Source organism: Arvicanthis niloticus, chromosome 1, assembly GCF_011762505.2.
Source record: "Arvicanthis niloticus isolate mArvNil1 chromosome 1, mArvNil1.pat.X, whole genome shotgun sequence".
NCBI lineage: Eukaryota > Metazoa > Chordata > Mammalia > Rodentia > Muridae > Arvicanthis > Arvicanthis niloticus.
In genome coordinates this window covers 152,831,607-152,854,419 of record NC_047658.1, presented here as the reverse complement: position 1 = coordinate 152,854,419, position 22,813 = coordinate 152,831,607, and the positions used below count along the sequence as shown (strand labels likewise).

Genomic DNA, 22,813 nt, shown 5'->3' with positions numbered 1-22,813 from the left:
TGGGTCATAGGCATGAGCTACTGTGCCTGGCTGCTCCTTCATAGAAACGTGTGCTTTGTGTGTGTGCATATAGGTAGGCCAGAGGTCAATGCTGGGGGTCGTTCTCCATCACTATTCACCTCACTTTTGAACACGGTCTCAGAAGTCAGAGCTGGCTGACTCAGCCACAGGGTGGCCGGGTCCCTTGATTTGAGCCTCCCTGGTGCTGAGATTACAGGGGTGTGAAGCCTTTTTTTTTTTTTTTTCCTTTTAAGATTTATTCTATTTACAATATGTGTGTATCTTTGTGGGTATGTGCATGTGAGTGCAAGTGGCTGAGGCCAGAAGAGAGCATGGAGCCTCCAGAGCGATAGGGGTTGTGAACCTTCTGAAATGGCTGCTGAGAACTGAACACAGGCCCTCTGAAGGAGCAGTATGTGTTCTTAGCCACTGAGCCACCTCTCCAGCCACTTCCACTTTAACTTTATTTATTCTTGACAAGGTCTCACTGTATAGTCCTGGCTGTCCTGGACCTCATTATGTGCAGCAGCTGGCCCTGAACTATCAGAGCTGGCCTTTGCGTCCTGAGTACTGTAATTAAAGGTGTGTTCCACCACACCTGGCCTAATATTTTAAAAAGCGTTTTACACTTTTATTTGAGTATGCACACATATATACACATGTGCATATGAGTCATGAAACACTGTGGAAGTCAGAAGACAACTTCCAGTAGTTGGTTCCCTCCTTCCACCTTGTGGGTCTCAGACACAGAACTCAGTTCACTTTAATTTTTGAGACTGAGTTTTGAACCTGGAGCTCACGAATTTGGCTACACTGACTAGAAGGCCAGTGTGCTCTAGGGATCTACCTGCTCCTGCTGCCCAGTGCCGGACTTCCAGATGTGGACAATGTCTGCCTTTTTATTTGGGTGATGCGGATCTGAATGCAGGTCCTCAGATTCAGTAAGTACTGTACTGACTACTCTATTGCCCTTCCTGATATTTTCTAACTAAATTTATCTATTCTTTTAATTAAATCTATCTACCTACCTCTATCTATCTATCTATCTATCTATCTATCTATCTATCTATCTATCTATCGTGTGTGTGCGCGTGTGCGTGTGCGTGTGTGTGTGTGTGCGCGCGCGCGCGCAAGTGCTTGCTGCATGTGCCCATATATGGAGGTTAGAGGATAGTTTGCAGAAGTCAGTTCTCTCCTCCTACCATGTCCCGGGATTGAACTTGTGTTGTCAGGCTTAGAAATAAAGCAGCTTTACTCTCTGAGCCATTTCATAGGTCATACACACATACACACATTTGTATTTTTTAAGTGGCAGGGAGACAGGGTCTCACCATGTAGTTCTGGCTAACTTGGAGCTTGCTATGAAGACCAAGCTCATCTCAAATTCGTATCTTCCTCACATGTTAAAGGGTTCTGATTTTTTTCTTTATTTCCTTCCTCTCTCTCTCTCTCTCTCTCTCTCTCTCTCTCTCTAAGACAGGATTTTGTTGTATAGCCCTGGCTGTCCTGAAACTTGCTCAGTAGACTAGGCTGGTCTCAAACTCAGAGATCTGCCTGATTCTGCCTCCAGAGTTCTAGGATTAAAGATGTACATCACCACAGCCCAGCAATTTTTTTGACATTTTATGTGATAAGGATTTGCCTGAATGTATTTATGTCTGTATACCATGTGTATGCAATATCTGGAGGCCAGAAGAGGCATCAGATTCCCCTGGGACTGGAGTTACAGTCTGTTGTGAGCCACCATGTAAGTGGGGTCTAGGAATTGAACCCAGGGCCTCTGGAAGAGTAGCCAGTTCTCTTAACCAGGCAGCTGTCTCTAGCCTAATAGCCAGCTTACTCAGGTTTTATGTATGGACTTCTCACTACAGAAGCTGAGTTTTGAGCTTTCTTTCATCCTAATCTCTCCTTCCCAAGGCAATTCCCTGGCACCTTTGTGTGACCACAGTAAATGTTCACATGACTGACTATATCGCTCCTTCTCACCTCCAGACCATGGAGTGTACTTAAAGAATGTCCCCAGTCAGAAGCTAGAAAACAGAGAAGGAGATGGAACAGTTTCCTTGGGAGTAGAGAAGAGACAAGGCTCCTTTTTCACAGGTCTGCATTTTCTTTGGATTTAAGAACTATGTTTTAAGCCAGGCAGTAGTGGCACACGCCTTTAATCCCAGCACTTGGGAGGCAGAGGCAGGTGGATTTCTGAGTTTGAGGCCAGCCTCAAACTACAGAGTGAGTTCCAGGACAGCCAAGAAGACTACACAGAGAAACCCTGTCTGGAAAAAAAAAAAGAGAGAGAGAGAACTATGTTTGATAATTTTGTGTGACACTGGAGATGGAACCCAGGCTTGCACGTGCTAGTCAGGTACTATTGCTCCAGCTTAGTTGTGTTGCTGTTTATATATTGTCAGCTCTGAACTGCTGGGTCATACCTCCAACTTCATTTCTTTCTAGTTTTTTTTTGTTTGTTTTTCAAGACAGGCTTTCTCTGTATAGCCCTGGCTGTCCTGGAACTCTCTCTGTAGACCAGGCTGGCCGTGGCCTCCGTGACCCACCTGCCCCCCCTGCCATCTTATTGCCTTCTCTTCTTGCTGAATACCTGGCGTCATGCTTACGCTCCATCCCATTGCCCTTGCCTCCCTCCTCACAGTGGAGCCTGTGCTGACTAAGTTTGGTACATGCTAGAGTTACCTGGAAAGAGGCTGTAATCTTGAGTTAGAAAACGCCCCCACCAGACTGGCCTGTGCAAAAACCTGTGGGACGCTTTTTCTTAATTAATGATTGACATGGATGTGGGAGGGTCCAACCCACTGCAGGCAATGCCTCTCCCACACTGGAGGTCCCAGGTTGTATAAAGAAGCAAGCCTGGGCAAGCCATGGTAGAGAAAAAGCCAATTAGCAGCATTCTTCTATGGCCTCGATTCAGATCCTCCTATCAGGTTCCTGCTTTGAGCTCCTGCCTAGAGTCCCCTCAGTAATGGACATGGGAGTGTAAGATGAAACAAACCCTTTAATAAAGTCATTGCTTTTGTTATCATCTTCTTACTTACTGTGCTTTTTTTCACCTTTTTTATTTTACTTTTTAAAATTATTTTTATCTTTTTCTTTTTAAATTTTCTAATTTTTAATTTTTAAAAATTCTATGTACATTGGTGTTTTGACTATATATATGTCTATATGAGGGTGTCAGATCCCTGGAACAGGAGTTACAGGCAGTTGTGAGCTGCCATGTGGGTGCTGGAAACTGAACCTGGGTCCTCTGGCCAGTGCTCTCAACCACTGCATCATCTCTCCAGCCCACTTTTCTAATTCTTTAAAATGCTTTTGTTATGCTGGGTAGTAGCAGTGCACACTTTTAATCCCAGCACTTGGGAGGCAGAGGCAGATGGATCTCTGTGAGTTCCAGGCCAACCTGGTCTGTAGCACAAATTCCAGGACAGTTAGGGCTACACAAAGAAACCCTGTCTCCAAAAACCAACCAACCAACCAACCAACCAACCAACCACCACCGCTGCTGCTGCCGCCGCTGCCGCCGCCACCACCACCACCACCACCACCAAAAAAACCAAAAAAGTTTGTTACATTGTTTATCTATATGTTCAGGCACTTTGCCTGCAGGTATGTCTGTGAATCATGTGCATGCTTGGTGCCAGCAGAGACCAGAAGGTAGCATCAGATCCCCTAGAATTAGAGTTCCAGAGGGTTATGAACCACCCTGTGAGGCTGGGAAACAAACCTTAGGCTCTCCACTGAGACATTTCTACATCCTCTGCATTTACTCATGTGTATGTATTATATATGTATGTGCACACACAGCACAGCAAGCACGGGTTAGAGGACAACTTGTAGGAGCCAGCTCTCTCCTTCTACCACGTGGACCTCAGGGATCCAACTCAGGTATCAGGCTCGGGGGCAAATGCCTTTGCCCGCTGAACATTATTGTTGTCGTTATTAGTCGTTATTATTGGTTTTTTTTTTTTTTTTTTTTTTTTTTTTTTTTTTTTGGGTTTTCGAGACAGGGTTTCTCTGTGTAGCCCTGGCTGTCCTGGAACTCACTCTGTAGACCAGGCTGGCCTCGAACTCAGAAATCCACCTGCCTCTGCCTCCCAAGTGCTGGGATTAAAGGCGTGCGCCACCACCACCCGGCTATTATTGGGTTTTTGTTTGTTTTTCGAGGCAAGGCTTTTCTGTGTAGCCCTGGCTGTTATGGAACTTGCTCTGTAGACCAGGCTGGCCTCGAACTCAAGAGATCTGCCTGCCTCTGCCTCCTGGGTGCTGGAATAAAAGTGTGCCATCACTCTCCGGCTCTTAATCATTTCTTTGAGAAAGGGTCTCTCTATGTAGCCCTGTGACCTGGGCATACATCCTTACTATGTAGACTAGGCTAGCACTGAACTCACAGAGATCTACCTGCCTCATGTGCCTCTACATCCAGCTTGTTTTTTATTTTATCAAACAGGGTATCTATCCTATACTATCTATCTATCTATCTATCTATCTATCTATCTATCTATCCACTCCAGTCTAGAACTTTAGACTGTTCTGCCTCAGTGTCCCCTGTGGGTCTTCCTAGGTTGATAGTCCTTCAACACTATCACATGGTGCTTCCTCTGTCGCTATTCAGTTTACTCTGTCCAAATAGTAAGCCCAGGGCTTCTGGCTCTAAACAAAGTCTTTTATGCCAGCCACAGTTTCTTTCAAGACCCAGTCCTTGGGATTCCAAGTGTGTGTCACCACGTTCCCCTCTGCCTCCATTTGCAGGTATATACAGTGGAAAAGAGATGTGGCAGGCAAAGGACAAGGTTCAAACACTGGTCCCTAGTGCTTTGATTCTAGAGAGGCTGATTCATTGATTTTGACACAGTGTCTATGTAACCCTGGCTGGCCTGAAACTCCCTATGTAGACCAGGCTTTCTCAAACTTGCCGCACTCTTCCTGCCTCTGCTCCCCACGTTCTGGGATTACAGACATGTACTACCGTGCCCCCGCTGGACTCTATACTAATACAATCTGGGCAATGACACTCTACTGTGTGGCGTGGGGAAAACAGCTGTCCCCTCTGCCCCACAGGTGACATATAATACCTACTCAGCCTCAAGGCCTCTCCAGCCTGGGGTTCTGCCTGTGTTCAGAGCGCCAAGGGCGGGGATATAGAATGGTTAAACTTGATCCTTGCCAAAGGATCAAGGAGTGACTATACACCGTGATAATTCAGAGGTGGACCTAACTCTCCATTCCCTTGTGGTTCCCAGCCGTCTGTATAACATGGTGCATATTTACTCTTCTTACTGTATAAGGTGACTTTCCATAGAGCACAGCACACCCCTTCCTTCCAGTGTAAAGATCAGCTCCTGATTCCCAGTCCTGGCTGGTTATGGCACATGCTCCGGTTACCCTGCCTTCACAGCAGACAGGGAGAACCTAACCTGTATTTCTCTCTGCTCTGGAAAGGTCTCAACTTCTCCACATTCACCTGAGCAGCACTTGCTAGTTTCTATCTTCTTTCCCACAGGGGTGGGAAGAAGAACCAAGCAGCTGAAATCCCTGCTAGCCTCAGTGCTTATCCTGTGACAGTCATGACGTCTGCACTGGCCACATGACTTGAGACCTTCTCCTTGGGGACACCTGGAAGCAGGACCCTGGGCTTGGTGACAAATCAGAAGTGAAGTATAGTTGCCTGGCTGAGCCCAGCTCTACCTCTGGCTTCAGCTTTTTGCCTGGGAGATTATTCCTATTGCTTCCTGATTGCTGACAGAAGCTCTGAACTTTCCAGAGAAAGAGCCACTTAGTAGTAGGCCTCCCTTCAGGTCAGGACTGGGAAAGGGTGTGAGGGAGAGGGAAGCACAGGGCGTATGTCACTGTCCATACTGTTGCTCAGCACCAACAGGCAGAGATGAAGGGCAGTGTTTGACAGGGATATCCCCCCAACTGCTCCCTCCAACCCTCAACATGGGGCATGAAGCTGAGAGGACAAAGGCAGATGGGACAAGACTGTAACAAAGGTGCTGAGCTTCAGAAGCTCCTCTAACCATTCCACCCTAGCCAGGCCCTTCTGGCTTGGGTGATAAGACCAGGACCCCTGTGGTCTCGGGTGAGCCCATTCTACCCCAAGGCCCTGGCTTTCCTTTCTCTGAGACACTGAGTCATTTCCTTTCTTCGGCTCTCACCTTTGAACCTTCCCTTTCCCTTCCCTGAAGAAGTGACTCACTGCTGAAGTGTTGGGTGACACTGAAGATCAAGGATGGGTGATAAAAATATCCTGATTGTGCAACTCTAGGGAGGGGATGCAGTGTTTGCACCTAGACTCAAGCACCAGCCAGGAACCTTGAATGAGGGCCACTGCGTGGTCTCTTTGCAGAGTGGAGCCAAGACCAGAGTCAAAACATAAGCTGACCCATGACAGATTTGTTAGACCTGTCCCCTTTGCCCTTTCAGATGTGGTTCTGAGCGAGGCACAAAGACATTTAGCATGACAACTTGGTTCACAGCAGGGGAGCCAAAACAAAGACCCAGCTCTAGGAGCAGTGGAGGAAAGGGAGGCCCTGGCCTCTCCACTGTCAGCCCCAGGCAGAGTTCTTTCTGGGCTTCCTTTCCAGTGCAAATGCCTGTACTTTGCCAGTATCAGAATTGTGAGTGAAGCCAAGGCTCCAGGCTGTCTACTGCCCTAACACACAACCCTGACAGTGGGTCATCCAAATCTGTCCTATGTACAAAGTGGTACCACAGCAACCAGATGCCTTCTTGGGGGGGAAACATCTTCCTTCACCCAAATCCACTGGCAGGGTGGATGAAACCAGATAGCTTCTTCTAATTACCCTTCATGGACACCATAGGCTGAGCAAAACAAATCAGTTTTCTCTAAAGAACAACTCCCTGGCCAGGATGAGACGGGAGTGAGGGGCAGCAAAGCCACCCCATCCAAAGGCCAAACAGACGGGAGCAGAGACCTGCACAGAGGTAAAGAGAAGAGCATACCTGTGTGGCTCTTACCTGCAACCCCACTACTCGGAAGACTGTGGAAGAAGCTCAGCCTTGAGTTTAGGTCAGCCTGTGCTATTGGCTACCTTTAAGTTCCAGGCCTTAAGGCTACCTTAAGTTCTGGGTTACAGAATAAGACCCCTATCTTAACCATAAATAAATAAATAAATAAGAGTAAATAAGTAAATAAATAACTAAATAAATAGAGAGGAAGGAAGGAAGGGAGGTGTGTGTGTATTTGGGGATCTTACAGAGGTAATATTGCAACAGGAGAATTCATTCTTCAGGAAATTAAGGGGCGGGGCATCCTTACAAACTTCTTATTCTAGACAAATAAGAGGTCTGACTGAGCAGTGGTGCTAAGCTTGCTTTTGAAAGGCCCTCTGGCTCCTCAAGAGCCTTCTCTAACACACACATGCACACACATGATGCCTGCCCCTCTCTGGGAAGATGCAAGACCCAGAGTTGCTTACGGAACTCTCCTCCTCAGTGAGACACTGGCTAGGTGAGGACGGTGACAGGACACTGGAGGCGCAGCTTACAGAAACAGACCTTCCCCTGACACGCTTGCCTGTCACCCTCACCATGGAGAGGTTAGAGAACGAATACAGACTCGGGCTGACCAGGGACCTCAGACAAGAATATCCCGTGACTTCCACCCTGGATCCCAGCAAAGGTTGGCAGGAACAGCTCTAGACCAGGCTGTCCTCATGTGGTACAAAGGGCTGCTTCCCAAACTCACCAGAGCAGGCAGTGGGAAGGGAGGCAGGCGCCAGCAAGCCAAAGGAGGCTTTTCTCAACTGATCATCTTGGGAAAAGGCTGGAATATAAGGGCTGTGAAATGCAAAGACACCTCCAAAGAGTGCCCAGGACTCTCCTTCCAGGAAGGCAGTGGAGGAGGGAGCAGGACAGGTTACCCAGAGGGGCTGCCTTTCTGGGAAGCAGGAAACAGGGCTCCAGAAAGAAAGAAATCCCCTGGTCCTGAGGTGGGAGGTGAGCCAGAGATAGGATTATGTTTGTTTCTGAAGAAGAAAATAAGGCCTGTGTCTAAAAGTAACTCCGCTATAAATGAGCCAGCTATGACACAGCTCATTATTTCTAGGATCTTTGGGGCTAATGAGAGAGGTCTTTCTCACAGCTAAATAAGCCTGGCAATCTGCTAACATGGACCTGCTTGTCCTTGGTGCCATGTGAGAGCTTGTCCCTATTCATGCTACAACCAGTTAGTTACCTGGGTTCCTCCGGTGAGATCATTATTATCTCAGAGGCATGGCCTGCATGGTCCTCATGGCCCGCGAGCACAGGGCGAGAAGACCACACTTGCTGAGCGTGCCCTAAACTACTTATCAGCTTCCTATGCCTCACCTTTTTCTTCTGTAAAAGGAAAACATATAAGATTATCTACTTCACACACTGGCTTCAAGGATGAATTAAATTAATACTGGTATAAACTGTTGGCTGCTATGGATGTATGAAATTAGCAAGTACCCAATTCCCCAAGTAGGCCAGGACCCAGTTGCTGATGCCCAGCCAGATCAGCTGTTCTAAACTGATACATCTCTGTGACCTCCTAGATCGAATCCAGACCCACAAAGACCCATGCATTAGACTGCCCAACCCAAAGTCCCGACGAAAGGAAAACTGGACAGGCAGGTCAAATAGGGCCCAGCTTCCCAGTGGGAGAAGGGCAAACAGTGGTGCCAGCACATTTGGGACTGGCTTTCTCTGTCACAATCTTTATGGTGCATCTGAAATGAGGTCAGGTCCCAGAGTGGGCAGCACAGATATTACAATGGTGCTTACTAATCTCAACTGAGCTGACCATTAGAGTCTGAGATAGCAGAGAGCTAGGCTCTGGGAGATCTGACAGCTGGGGGTGGTCTTAGCGAGAGAGTGAGCAGGAGAAACCACTGCTCAGCTGCTTGTGAAGTTAGTAAACAGGACCAAGAATCTCAGAGGAAGACACTGTCACCTCTCCAGATGTCAGATTTCAGCTCTTTGGGGACCTACTGGGCCTTTGGGCTACAGCGAGAGCGGATGACTCCAGATCTATTCTCACTCATCTCTTTATACCAGCCAATGGAGAGCAAAGAGTGGGGGCAAAGGGGACAGCCTTCTGCCAAGTGCCCAGCCTACTACTTCCTTACTGCCCAGTTGTGGTGTTTACAGGAACTGAGAGGCAGCATGTGCCCCTTACAGTGTAGGGGCACAAAAGTTAGACACATAAACAAGACAGAGAACGAGGTATCAGGCATGTCTCAGGTCAAAGAAGGGCAATAGGGGGCACATCCGCACGTTCTCTGCCAGAAGCCCTGGCCTTCTCTGAGAGGTGGGAGGGCCATCTGGAAGGTGACTGGCTCCACATTCCCTGCAAACTACTGGAGGCTACAAGCCCACTAGTACCACTGGCCTACCACCAGTGCCAAGGAAGTCCAGTGCAAGAAGTCCCACTCAGGGCCCAGGGAGGAGTACAGCTCCAGTTCAGGTTCCGGGCTGCAGGTAGAAAGCTTCTGTATGCCCCAAGACACAGCTTGGCTATCTGCTATTGCCAGAGCAAAACCCAAGCAACTTAAGAAAGTCATCGGCTTGCAGCTAAAGGCTTTGGGTAGCACTGGAAACCTCTCCTGTTAGAGCTCAATGTTTCTAGCTTCTGGATGGCAGGTACACCAGATAAGCCACACTGGACGGAAACGAGCCCAGAGTAGCCCTCTCGATGCCATAATCAGCTCCCAGGGTGCATTCTCAGTGCTAACCAGCCAGGCCTCCACTCCTCAGTCACTGTTGCAGCTTCCCATGCTAGCTGCAGGTCTAGGGTACATTCTAGGTCCTCTTTCTCCAGATATGCTGCCTATTCCAGATGCTGTCTTTGTTGTCATGTGCTGCAACATTGATTGTTCCAGGAATCATGAATCAGCAACTGCAGCCTGATTCCAAACCCATGGTCATTTCCAACACTGTGTGTGCAGTCAGACTGCATATACCATGACCAGTTTATGTTCCCCCAAAGGAAGGCCCTGTGCATCCCACAGACGGCCCCCAGGGTTGCGGGTGCCACATAGACTTCTTAGAGGGTAGGCGGATCAGCCTTGTCTTGCAGGACTAGGCAGCTCCTTTTCCACCCAAGCCCCAGCAATTTCCTCCCAGGCAGGCGAGATCCCTGCTCTGAGTGGCCAGCACCTACGCATCATCTACCGTGTGAGAAGAAGGGATGCCCAGCTCTAGCCTTGTTCACTACTTGCCTCCTGACAAAGGAAGAGGTGGGAGGAAACAGATCTGACCTCTGAGGTTGGCTGGCTTCTCTCTCCTAAGGACTATAGGACCCTTAGACAGGCAGCAGAGGCCTGCAAAGGACTTTCCTTCCCTTCTCTGGGCCCCAGGAAAGGCAGGCAGGAAGAAGGGCCTCAGCAGCAGGCATGCAATACACGGCTGGCCAGACAAGGAGGTCCCTGGGGTTGCAGCTATCAGCCAGAGCCCAGGCTCCAGGAAGGAAGGAAGGGCAACTCTGACCCAGAGTGAGATAAGGAGGGGACTGGCTTTGCACAATGGGCTCCCACAAGGCTGAGAGGCCCTCAGTCAGATTTTGTCCCAACCTGGACTCTCTTCTGTTCACACAGCGCATGTAAATATTTACTGCTGTTTATATTCATGGTCTGCAGAGTCCCCTTTGAGGTCCTTTGCTATAGTTCACAGATCTATGTGCCCTGGATCAGAGCTGCCCTTAAACCTAGAGACCTTGGGCCCATTCAAGGAGAACCATGTACACTGGTCCCTCTCTCGAAATCCTCAGGGATGGCACCTCAGGAAAAATACCATCCGTTTGTCCTAGCCCCAGAACACAGACACTTACGGGGCTCTGTCATGGGTGAGGCCATTCTGTCGCTGAGAATTGATTGGTGGAAGGACAGGTTTGCTGTTAATCTCCAGTCCTCGCCTCAGGGTCTCCCGGATCTGCTCTGTGTCTGCAACGAAATGACAAAGTTACCGGATGGGCCTCTGGGCTCCCCGCCTGAGTGAGAGCCTAGGAGAGCAGCACACTGGTCAGAGGCAGGGGATGGTGGCGCACATCAGCAGGCCCAGCACTCAGTGCTTGAAATACGAGTTTGACAAGTTTGACATCAGCTTGGGTGGGCTACACACAATAGCACATTGCCTCCAAATAAAGGAAGAAAGGAGGAAAGAAGAGATGGGCTGGCAGTACTAGTTGAGAAGGCGCAAAGAACAACTCTGCTGTGTGACTTGTTATACAGTGAATTATTTTACAATAATTAGAAACAAGACAGTGCTGGGCATGGTAGTACATGTTTGCAATCCCAGCACTGGAGAGTTTGAGGCAGGAAATTAGAAGCCAGTTTATGCTGCAGAGAGAAAGCCTGTCTGAGAAATAAACAACAAATAAAATAGCAACAATGACTGCAGCTGTGCACATGATTGCCAACCTTCCTAAGTCATTCTTTTTTCAAAAGCAACTGCATGTGAGCCCCTCTGACTCCTGCAGGAAAAGAAACGGAGGGCTCAGATGTCTGCACTAGGAGTTGAAGTTGTCTTTTTAGAAACCTTTTCATGAGTGTTCTCACACATGGCATGGAGCATGGAAGCGCAGCTCCATGGCAGGATCATGCTTAGCTTCTACCCCAGCACAAAGAGAGAGAGAGAGAGAGAGAGAGAGAGAGAGAGAGAGAGAGAGAGAGAGAGAAAGGAAAGGACAGAAAGAATGAAAGAAGGAAGGAAGGAAGAAAAAAAGAAAGAAAGGGAGAAAGAAAAGAAAGAAGGGAAAGAAAGAAGGAAGAAAGCCAGGTTCAGGGTGCTTCTGGAAACCTACCACTGCAGAGGCTGGAAGCAGGAGGATCAGGAATTCAAGGTCATCCTTAGCTACACAGTAAGTTGGAGGACAGCCTAGGCTACAAGAGACCCTATCTCCAAAGTAAACTAAATCAGGTATTTTATTTAAGGCTGAAGGCATTTTATTCTTTGATAAATGAAAAAGACAGAAGAACTGAGAAAGGAAATAAAAGCCTTAAACATACATGTATATAAATAAATGGCTGCTTTTCCTTTGGCATTAGCCAGAAGACAGCCTTAGCAAAAAAAAAAAAAAAAAAAAAAAAAAAAAAAAAAAAAAAAAAAAAAAAAAAGAGAGAGAGAGAGAGAGAGAGAGAGAGAGAGAAACAACTAACCCACAAGTACTTCTGTAGCCAAGACCAGCATGGAACCGTCCAACAGGACAGCCGCATCCTCCTTCTCCAAGATCTTACCCAGAAGGCAGAGGGAGCAGGCTGACCTGTCACAGCCTCTGGGACTGCAGTGGAGGGCAGTGTGGGGGCTTCACACTCAGGCCCCTCTCATTAAAAGCCCAGGAAGGCCCAAGGAGAGAGACCCTCAGGCTTGGCATGGCCTTCAAGCCAGTTCTGGGGTATGTGTCAGTTCTTGGGGGGGGGGTGGCATATGCTGTCTTGTCTTTGGGTGGATTGTGTATTTTTTTCTGTTAACAATTCCATGGTTCCCACTCACATATATGAGGTCAGATTCCAAGGAGCAGAGGGTACACACAGTTCCCACTAGTGTGTTTAAAATGCACACAGGAAACAGCTACAAACAGGCTAATAACACTCGTATAATTCACTCACATTGGAAAAATTCATTTGTCAGAAAATAATCAGAGTGAACTGCTATTTAGTTAGAGACTTTTCCTGGGGAAGCCTGGAAGGAAGGGGGCAAGGCAGGGGAAGGCCTCAACCTTTGCCAGACAGCCTCCGAGGCTGTGTGCCGAGGCAGATGCTTCGGCTATCCTCGTCGTCCTCCGGGGGCCGGCTGAGGTCATCCCAGGCACACTTGGCACTGACACCGCTCAGGTTAGAACCGTCTGTCTCGATGCCTTTGTCAACTCTCTCCTGCTTGAAAAGAACCAAAGAGTCAGAGTTCCATCAGTGAACTCATGTCCCAAGGTTACTGCCCCTGGCCCAGCTTCTATGCTTCCAGTATTATCCCTTGTAGGTGCTGAGCGTGGACAGCTGCTATAAGATCAGGGTTTCGTTGACCTTGTTCTGTTACATGCACAGTGGTCCTGCCAGTCCCCGTACTCCTCTGGGAACAGGGTTAGGGGAAGCCAGAGGAACGAGCATGCCACAGACACTTCCTTTCCACCAACATCCAGCATAAAGGCCTTTGTGTGTCTTTCAGCCTTGACAGCTCTAACCCTCTGGCCCTCAGAGCTGATGGAGCAGACAAGACCTATTTCTCTCAGGAAAGGCAGAAGGCTTCCCCTTTTCCAGATCCTCTCACCCCACCTCACCCCCTACAGGAGTTAGGGTGTAAGCCTGCCCTGACTTGGGAACCCATACCTGCAGTTCTTCATTATAACAGCTAGAGGGGGCCATCACCCCAGAGCAGACGTGCTTCCTGTGCATGGGTGCCAACTAACTTTGGCAAAGGACTCTGGATGGGGTTCTGTTCCATTTCCTAGGCTGAAATAGGGGGTCTGAAGGGCAGTGACCGTTGCACACTTCCCCAGAGGCCTTGCCTTTGTGTAGACATTGGCACAGTTCAGTCTAAACTTTCTCCAAATGGCCTCAAGGAAGAGTTGTACTCAAAACATCCCTGGATTTTCTGGTAAAACATAGTTCTGTGGTGCTGGGCTTTGGATCAAAGGTCATCTGGAAGAGTCTGGCAACCTTGTCCATAAACAGCCATGCAGGCCAAGTAAGCCTCCTGTGACAAAACTCCTCAGAAGCCCCCAGGTCCCTGTGCCAGTCTGTCCCTCTCCAAGGCTCCCAGACAAGGGCATTGTTCTTATGCCTTGGTCACAGGTGGCCTCCTACCCATAAGCCACCCGTTCTTCTTTCTTCTGGTGCTGTCACCACCGGGATGAGGCTGGCAGCAGGCAGGACACAGCTCTAGGTGCTTTAGGCATGAGCAGAGGGGCAGGCTGGAGCTGCCAGGGGAGAACAGCCAGCAGCTGCCCTGAGATCCTCAGTGAAGCAGAGCTGAGCAGTCAGTTCATGGCCACACTAGTCCTGACCACTTATCTTCAATGTAAAAAGGAAGACCTAAGCCGGGCGGTGGTGGCGCACGCCTTTAATCCCAGCACTTGGGAGGCAGAGGCAGGCGGATTTCTGAGTTCGAGGACAGCCTGGTCTACCGAGTGAGTTCCAGGACAGCCAAGGCTATACAGAGAAACCCTGTCTTGAAAAACCAAAAAAAAAAAAAAAAAAAAAAAAAAAGGAAGACCTAAGTAAGACCCATAGACATGGCTGCTGTGGTAATCCCAACTACTCAAGAGGCTGAGGCAGGAGGATAGTACATTTAAGGCCTGTTGTGGTGCAGAGTGAACTCAAGGCCAGCCTGGACAACTTAGTAAGAACCTGTCTCACAAAGTAAAAAGTGGGCTGGGCTGGGGATCGGCTGGGGATCGAGAGTAGAGGTGCAACAGTTGCCTCACACATGTGAGACTCTAAATTCAGCACACAGGACTAGGGGGAAACAGACAATGGAAGGACCTGTCTGTTTAGGCACACAGCTGATAAACTAAGATCAAAGGAATAGAACCAGCTCTCAATGGAGCTAATGGCAAACAAGGCCCAGAAAGGCACACACACACACAGTGTTCTCACTTGGTACATGTAGCCATCAGGAAAGCAAGCCATACACTTTCACTATGGCTTCTTGGCCTGATGACAAAGCCATAGGTGCTATGGGTCTTGCTGCCTGGAGTCTCAGGGAGTCTCAGGCTCTCAGCACGCAGAAGGGGAAGGGTCTGCTTGCTCTCCTAATTCAGGGACCAAGTCTTTTGTGAGTACAGGGGATAAACAAGAGCCTACAGCACCCCATGCTGTGTCCCAGTGTGGCTGCAGAACCAGGGCTTAGGCGATGGCGCCTCCATGGATTCTGGTTCTTACATAAGCAGAAGCCACACAGAAAGCAGGTTCAAAGTAGAGATAACTCTGGCAGCCCTTAGATCATTTCAGGGTTAAAGGTACCCGGAAAGTGGAGGAGTCTCATGTGTAAAGGAAGAGGCCGTGTGCCCAGAACTCACAAGTCAGTAGCAAAGAACCTATAGGTCTGCAAACTACATGTCCCTGTATGATTTGAAGTGCCTAGTCGCTGCCATGGCCTGCCTTAGAAGCCCACTGGAGCGTTACAGAAACATGCCAAGTTCAGAGATGGCCATGACCTGCCTCTGGTATGAGGCGAGCAGAAGGAGCCAATGGTCTGGTGCTTCTACCCCTGCATAGTGTGCAAGAAATGCACACTGCTCAATGCAGCAATGCTTCGGGGCTTCCAGAATGCAGCTGTGTGCCAAGTGATCATCTATTCTTAACCACCAAAGGTGACACTGACACTGTCCAGACAGCCACAGTAGGGTCAACTGCAGACTGGCAGGGTTTAAAGACTCCTTCACACGTCAGAGGGTGGCAACCTACTTGGTCAGGGTTGGGGAATGAGTTAGGAGAACAAGAGGACCATTTGACCAATCAGTGCTCACCCTGCAAACGGGCTGTGGGGTCAGCACAGCTTGCCTTATTATCTGATACAGGAAGGCCAGCTCCCTGAAAATGTGTTAAGGAGGAGGAGCAGGGAAGAGAACGCAGGGCAAAGAAGCATTATTCTTTATGATTACCTTGCTTTGTTGGTGGTGATCTAATTTTAAGTTGATAGATAATTTACATATAATAAAGTTTATTCTTTTTAAATGCACACATATATGTGTCAGGCTTGCTTTTCTGGGCTGAAATCTGTTTTCCTATGTGGGCTGTAGAACTCAGGGGACAGGTTCCAAATCATGTCATATTTCTCCTGGCTCACACACAGAGCTCCTCTGCTTTGTCAGGATGAAAGCCAGTATTATTTGGAAGAGTGTGCTAACAAGGTTTCCTCACTCAAGACATACTTGCAGGTGTGGATCGATCTCAAAGATGGTTTCTCCCCTCCGCATGTCAGTTATCAGCCAGGGACCGCCAGCACTGTGGACAAGGAGAGATGGTGGTAACTGAAGGTCTGAACTGATTGGCAGTCAATAGTCTTTCTTGTTTGCTGTCCCAGGCCCAGAACATAAAGGGCAGTGTTAGTGGTCAGGGACCACAGAGAACTGAGGGCCCCAAACAACAAAGCAAGAACTCTATAGGTGGGATAGAGGGAGGACAGCCACCCTGAAGACCCAGGGATCCAGGCTTCCACCTTACGGGGACATGTACTCACATGGGCACTGTCCGCAGCAGATCCAGGATGCCTTGCCCATTCCACTGCTGGGCAGAGTGTAACTCCTCAGTGCAGACACCAACAATCTGTGGCCCAGGACAAGAAGCCACTGTGTTTTAATGGCCATCCCTTCTAGATGTCCAGCTATCTGGGCTCTCTCAGGGGCATCTCAAGTAGGGGTCATATAGGTAGGGTCTGTTTCTAGGCTGGTGCCCGCAAAATGTAATGGCTCCCTTAGGAAGTGCTTTCCTACCTAAGGGGTTCCTGAGTGCATAGCCAGGCATGGAGGCCTGACCAGGAGTCTAGTGGCACAGAGTCTAGCTCTTGGCTACAGAAGAAACAGTGGGCAGCTTATGCCTTAAGTCAGGAGAGGTCCTCCCTAAGGCCAGGTATTTCGGGGCAAGGGTGGTCAGCTAGCTGCTCCTATAAGAGCTACGCCTTTGTGTAAATCTTGAGGATAATAGCTGAACCTTCTTCAGCTTGACCTCATTAGTACTACAAGCAGCAGCAGCAGCTAGGGAGAGTCACCCCCACTGGGGAAATATGAGGTAAGCCTGGAGCTGGCTTTCAGCTGGGAAGTCCCTCTACCTCTGCCCCTGCAGTGTGAAATCAGATAGACCACCACAGAGAAGAGAAGATCAAGGGGAATCTCCTGCCTTCACTTTCCCCTTCCATGCTCCCCTCTGCTCTGGACTTAAACTGTCTGAGACTTCTGATGGCACCTCACCTGGAGGAAAGTAACTACCCCAAAGGGTGTCCGCACAGGCTGCATCTGTGGGTCTTCTGTCAGCAGCATGTGCTGAATTCTTGACTCACTGTTATCCAAAGGGCTGTGCCAAGACACGTGGTCCCCGCTACAGAAGGTATTCTCTGTGGAGAGACAAGAGGACCCTCAGCATTTGGACCCAGGCCTAGAAACTTCTCTGAGATCTCAAAGCCCAGGTTGGGTGGCCCCTCATTCCCAAGTCTCTTAGAGCAGCTGGATGCACCCATTCCCAATACAAGCAAAGAACTAGGGCTACTCCCAGAACACCAAATGGTCCAGGATGGCCTGATCTGTTTGCCTTCACTGGGAAGGGTAGGCTGCTGGTGCACTTGGCCTAGGAAGGCCAAAGACTTGTAGCATCTGTTGTGCTTCTTCAACAGCACTCCCTGTGGGGAAGGGCATGATCAAGTAAGCCAAGAATGAGGTGCTTTCCAGTGGGGCTAGTGGACCATCAGAGAGCAGGAAGCTGGGAACAGTGGGAACCCTTCTTGGAAAAACAACCCAGGATTTCTGTGTTGGTGAATCAGCACAGAAAGGGAACACTCAACCTCAGAGAGCCCTGGAGATCTGTCCTAGGCTCCCACGGGCAGACTGAGGACTTCTGAGGATCACTGGAAACTTCCAGTAAATGGAAGATAGTGCCTTGCCCACCTTAGCAGACTGGATGGCCTTGGGGGTGAGGGTGCCTCTGTGACACAAAGGCCTTTTACTTAAAAAAATAAAGTAAATAAAATAAAGTGCCAGGAGTAGGAGGGGCACATGCATGTAGTCCTAGCACTCAAGAGTTAAGGCAAGAGGACAGTAAGTCAAAGCTAGCCTTGGTTACCTGACAACAGTCTGAAAAAATAAAAACAAAACACCAAACAGAACATGTCTAAGGCAGCGAAGCCTTAGGGAACACTCCCATGCAGTACTAAGTCCCCCAACCCCAGCTCTTGTCATGAACACTCAGCATGTGCTGCTTTAACCAGTTCATGTGCAACCACAGGTGCCCAGACTGGGCCCCAATTCCCTATGCAGCCAAGGATAACCTCAAACTCCAAACCTCCTACTTTCATCTCCAAGTGTTGAGACTACTGACATGTGCCACTATACCTGGTTTTGGATACCTTTTTAAAATGTGCATGGCTGTTTTGACTGCACATATGTCTGTGTTCTACTTAGGTGTTTGGGGCCTGAGGATACCAGAAGAGGGCATCAGTTCTGGACGTGAACTTTTAGACATCTGTGAGCTGCCATGTGGGTGCTGGGAATCCAACCTGGGTCCTCTAGACGAGCAGACAATGCTCTAACTACTTATCTATTTCTACAGCCCTGACCACACCTGGTTTCCAGCGATGCTGGAGATACAGCCCAGGGTGGTAGGCAACCTAGGTGAGTGAGCTCCATCCCTGGGTCTCCTCCATTTCTTTTCTTTGAACACATGCAAGGACCTGAATGTCCACATTTCACCCATTTCCAAATCTTAGAGCTCTTTCCACACTGCTTGCAGAGAACCTCCTTTGCTAAATGTCTGTGTCATATGTCAAGGTGGAACACGTCACACATGCCATACATACCAGCCTAAGCCCAGAAGCCTCTGCCCTCGCTTGCCTTGACTGTCTTGTCTTGCTCTAAACTCTAATTCCTTCCCGTGTCACCTAACATTACCCAACCATCGTTCCCAGACAGACACAGGCTCCGGGAGTTGCCAACACTTCCACAGTGTTCATTCAGGAGGGGAGGAAGAGTAACATGGAGGAGAAGGTGGAGCTCCTGAGAGAGTCTCAAGTTTCTGGACTCATGCTTGCATACTCTTGAACTCCACTCTCTTTTCCCAGCCATGTCTATAATCAGCATACCCCCCACATATACACACAGGTATCATATTACATATGCAATAATAAAACCTGAAAGAAAAGAGAAGACTCGGAGTCACATGAGTTTACAGCAAGCTTGGGATACATGAAATCCTGTCTATAGGAATAAAGATTAAAAGACAGAACACAACAGCACAACACTGGTGTCTCTGAGACATGGAAAAAAAAACACTTCACAAAATTCAATGCAGACAAAACCAAACCAAACCAAACCAAACCACTGAATTGCAGACTAGATGGGCGCTTCTCATTCTGGGAGAGGACTCTAAAACCCACAGCTGACACTGTGCTCAGAGGGAAACCAAAAACTCATTTCCTTCTTCCATCAAGAGAAGACAACTATTTTCTAAGTATGAACAAGGTTCTAAGTTCCTCTTCAGCAACTGAAAATAAACACATAAATAATAAGAAAAGAGACAGAGAATAGAGTCGAAGGGCTTAGCCTTCCCAGGTCTCTCGTTTGTCAGTCTGCACAGTATTGACCATCAGACTCAGGGCCTCAACATACATGAGGCTAGCGCTCCACAGTGAGCCCTCTATACCAGCCAATCCGCCTGCTCTCAAGCTATGAAGCTACAGTAGCCAAATGAGTAGAGTCTGGCACACAGGAGGCACTAGATCAATACAGCACAACTGGGAGCACAGAAATAAAGCTGCACACTATGGCCATTAATTCTGACAACAGTGCCAAGATACTCAAGAGAGGGGGAGGGGGAGTCTTTTCAGCAAATGTTGTTAGAACAACGGGCTATCCAAATTCAAAGGATGCAAATTGGAACTCTTCCTTATACCATAAACAAAAATTGACTCAAAATGGATCATAGACCTAACTGTGATAGTTAAGACTGCAAAGCACTTAGAAGAAAACAAAGAAGTGTCAGATTAGACCCTGGTTCCCTGGATGTAATACCAAAGGCATAAGCAACAATGGACAGACAGATTGAACTTCATCAAAATTAAAGCCATTTTGTGCTGTAGCCATTGCCACCAGGAAAGAAAAAAGAAATGCAAATCAAACCACGCCCACTTTACAGCCATTAGAATGGTAATTATAAACAATAACAAAAACAAATCCAGAAATGACAAGTATCGGTGCTGATGTGGAGAAATTAGAGCCCTTGTACCCTGCTGGTGGCAATGTCAAATGGTACAGCTGCTATGGATACAGTATAGAAGGTCCTCAAAAACTAAAAACACAGAATTGCCATATGATCCAGCAATTCCAATTTGGGATACATACTCAAAAGAACTGAAAGCAGGGGCTTGAACAGATTGTGTGCTAATGCTCACTGCAGCAAAAAAGTGGGAGCCATCAAATGCCCATCGACAAACTGATGGGCTAACAATATGTGTGGTTTACATAAAATGAAATACTACTTAGCCTTAAAAGATGGACAGTCTAGCCTGTGCTACTACACAGATGGTCCTCGAAAACATTATATTAAGTGAAATCAGACAGACAAGGAGAAGCGATTCATGATTCCACTCTTGTGAGGAAAACCCTGTGTAACAATAACAACTGAGTGACAGTTGAGGAATTGCTTTGCTGGGGTAGAGTTCAGTCTAGGGAGAGGAGAAAAGGCCTCAGGATGAATGGTGGAGATGGCTGTGTAGCACTGTGTTGAAGATGAGAATTTTCACGTTATTTATATTCAAATGCAATAAAAAAAAAAAGACAACCTATAGAATGGAAAAATAATGTCAAGCCAAAAACCTGATAAGCCCTCATAAAATATAAGCATATTGTGCCCAGAATATATAAAGAACTCTTATAACTTACTAAGAGGCAAACAATCCAATTAAAATTGGGCAAAATATCTGAATAAATGTTTCTTCAAAGATACAAAAACAGCCAATTAGGTCATAAAAAGAGGCTCAGTATATTTAAAGGGGAAATTAATGTTAAAGCCACAAGGAGATAACACTGCTCTGTTATAAAGTGGCTGAGAATTTAAAAGACAGAAAATACAGGGCAGTGAGACTGTGGACAGCCTGGGCTGGGGAGATGCTCAAACTGCTTGCTATGTAAACAAGAAGATGAATTCAATCGTTCAGAATCCAGGGGAAAAAGCAGTGGCAGCCAGTGCCTGTAATCCCAGCCCTGAGGAGACAGACACCAGGAATCCTAGCCCTTGCTGGCCAGCATGAGTGACAGACCCCATGTCCAAAAACATGAAAGGGCCGAAGAGGTGGTACCGTGGTTAAGAGCATGTGTTATTCTTGTAGAGGACTCAGGTTCAGTTTCCAGCACACAGACTGCAAAGCTTGAGAACCCAAGTTTGATCCCCAGGACTCACACAGTAGAAGGAAAGAACTGATTCCTGAAGTGGCTCTCCAACTCCCATGTGTACTGTGGCACATGTCCACACATGTGTGCACATGAGCTCACACACACTCACACAGAATGAATGTAACTTAAAAAAATTACACTAAATGAAAAAAGCTACTCACAGAAGATCATATATTTCTTATCTGCTGCCACTGCTGTGGAGTGCTTGGACCTGCTGGGGAGATGGACAGGGGCCAGCGGGAAGGTCTGCATGTGTGTGTGTTTGGGGGATGTAGAAAACATTCCAGGTTCACTGAAGTAATGGTTTCCAACTGTGAAGTATATATTACGTGAGTCATCCAAGGCTGTTGTGAAAAAGAGGAGGAGGAGGAGAGGAGGATGAAGAAGAGGAGGAGAGGAAGATGGAGGAGGAAGAGGAGAGGAGGATGGAGGAAGAGGAAGAGAAGAGGATGGAAGAGGAGGAGGAGAGGAGGATGGAGGAGGAGAAGGAGAAGAGGAAGATGGAGGAAGAAGAGGAGGACAGGAAGATGGAGGAGGAGAGGAGGATGGAGGAGGAGGAGGAAGAGGAGAGGAAGAGAAAAAGATGATGATGACACTGGAGTGGGTAAGTAGAGGAACCAAGCCTAGCCTCACACCACCCCGGCTCAGCAGCCAGCCTAGCAGAGACCAGCTCATACTGCTGGGCCAGCACTTAGTATCCACAGTTGCAGAAAGGGTGCTTGAGACTGCCAGTCGTGTGGCACGGCAGAGAGAATGGATTCTTCCCAACACTAGCCAACGTCACCAAGAGCTCTGCCGAGCCTGTGTCCCTGCATCATTATTATCTATTCTTTCCCATGACACCAACACAACAAGCTTTTTTTTTACTCCAACAAGCTTTTAAAAGGTTTCATTTTTGTATCTGACTTTCCGCCTTCATGAATGTATATGTGCCATATGTATGCAGTATCCTAGAAGAACAGAACAGGGATGCTAGGCCCCCTGCAGCTGGGGTTATAGATAGTTGTGCCATATTGGTCCTGGGAACCATACCTGGACCTTCTGCAAGAGCAGCAAGTGCTTAGAACAGCTAAGCCGGCTGGTTAGCCCTGAAACAAATCTAATTTTACTCACACCTACTTTTTCTTCAGTGCTGGGGATGGAACACAGGACATATACATTAGGCATGTATTCTACCAAACATTACCACCCCAACAAATGTATTTAAAAAACAAACAAACAAACAAACTTTAGGGGCTAGGGAGATGGCTCAGTGATTAAGAGCACTGACTGCTCTTCCAGAGGGTGACAGCTACACTGTATTCATATAAATAAAATAAATAATTCTTTAAAAAACCTTTATATCATCATACTAAGTGAGGAAAAGGAGCTGAAGGATCAGTATTGTTTAGTTGCCACTGAGTAAACTCAGCCAGCTTCAAAACAATACAATGGAAACAACTCATGTTCTAGCTGATACTGTTGCCAGATCATTGAAAAATTGTGACTGAACTCAGTTCACAGTATAAGGATTAAGAAGTCATGTTAAACTCAGACAAAGTTAACAGGGCTGAAAGAACTCTGGTAGCTCTAAGAGCAGACCATGGCACTCTGGAGTTTGGAGGCCTTTGCCCCTCACTAGTTGTAACCTTAGGCTAATTGCCCAATCACAGTGTCTAAGCTAGGTTCCTGGTCTGTACTCAGTATACCACTGCCATGTGCTGAAATACCACAGATACTCCCCGGCAAATG

At 47.8% G+C, this 22,813-nt stretch overlaps 1 protein-coding gene across 2 annotated transcripts in view; it reads right to left on the bottom strand.

Annotated features, from left to right (window-relative positions):
- The window catches only part of Sufu (SUFU negative regulator of hedgehog signaling), a 99,235-nt gene that overhangs the window by 24,297 nt on the left and 52,125 nt on the right, over positions 1-22,813 (bottom strand). Inside the window, exons 4-8 of one of the 2 annotated variants that reach the window (XM_034512072.2) lie at positions 16,895-17,037; positions 16,168-16,253; positions 15,860-15,932; positions 12,710-12,866; positions 10,823-10,934 (exon numbers count right to left, since the gene is read on the bottom strand). In XM_034512072.2, the coding sequence (XP_034367963.1) occupies positions 10,823-10,934; positions 12,710-12,866; positions 15,860-15,932; positions 16,168-16,253; positions 16,895-17,037 (571 nt within the window). The remainder of the gene's footprint in view (positions 1-10,822; positions 10,935-12,709; positions 12,867-15,859; positions 15,933-16,167; positions 16,254-16,894; positions 17,038-22,813) is intronic. The other variant, XM_034512080.2, reaches the window with a different exon arrangement.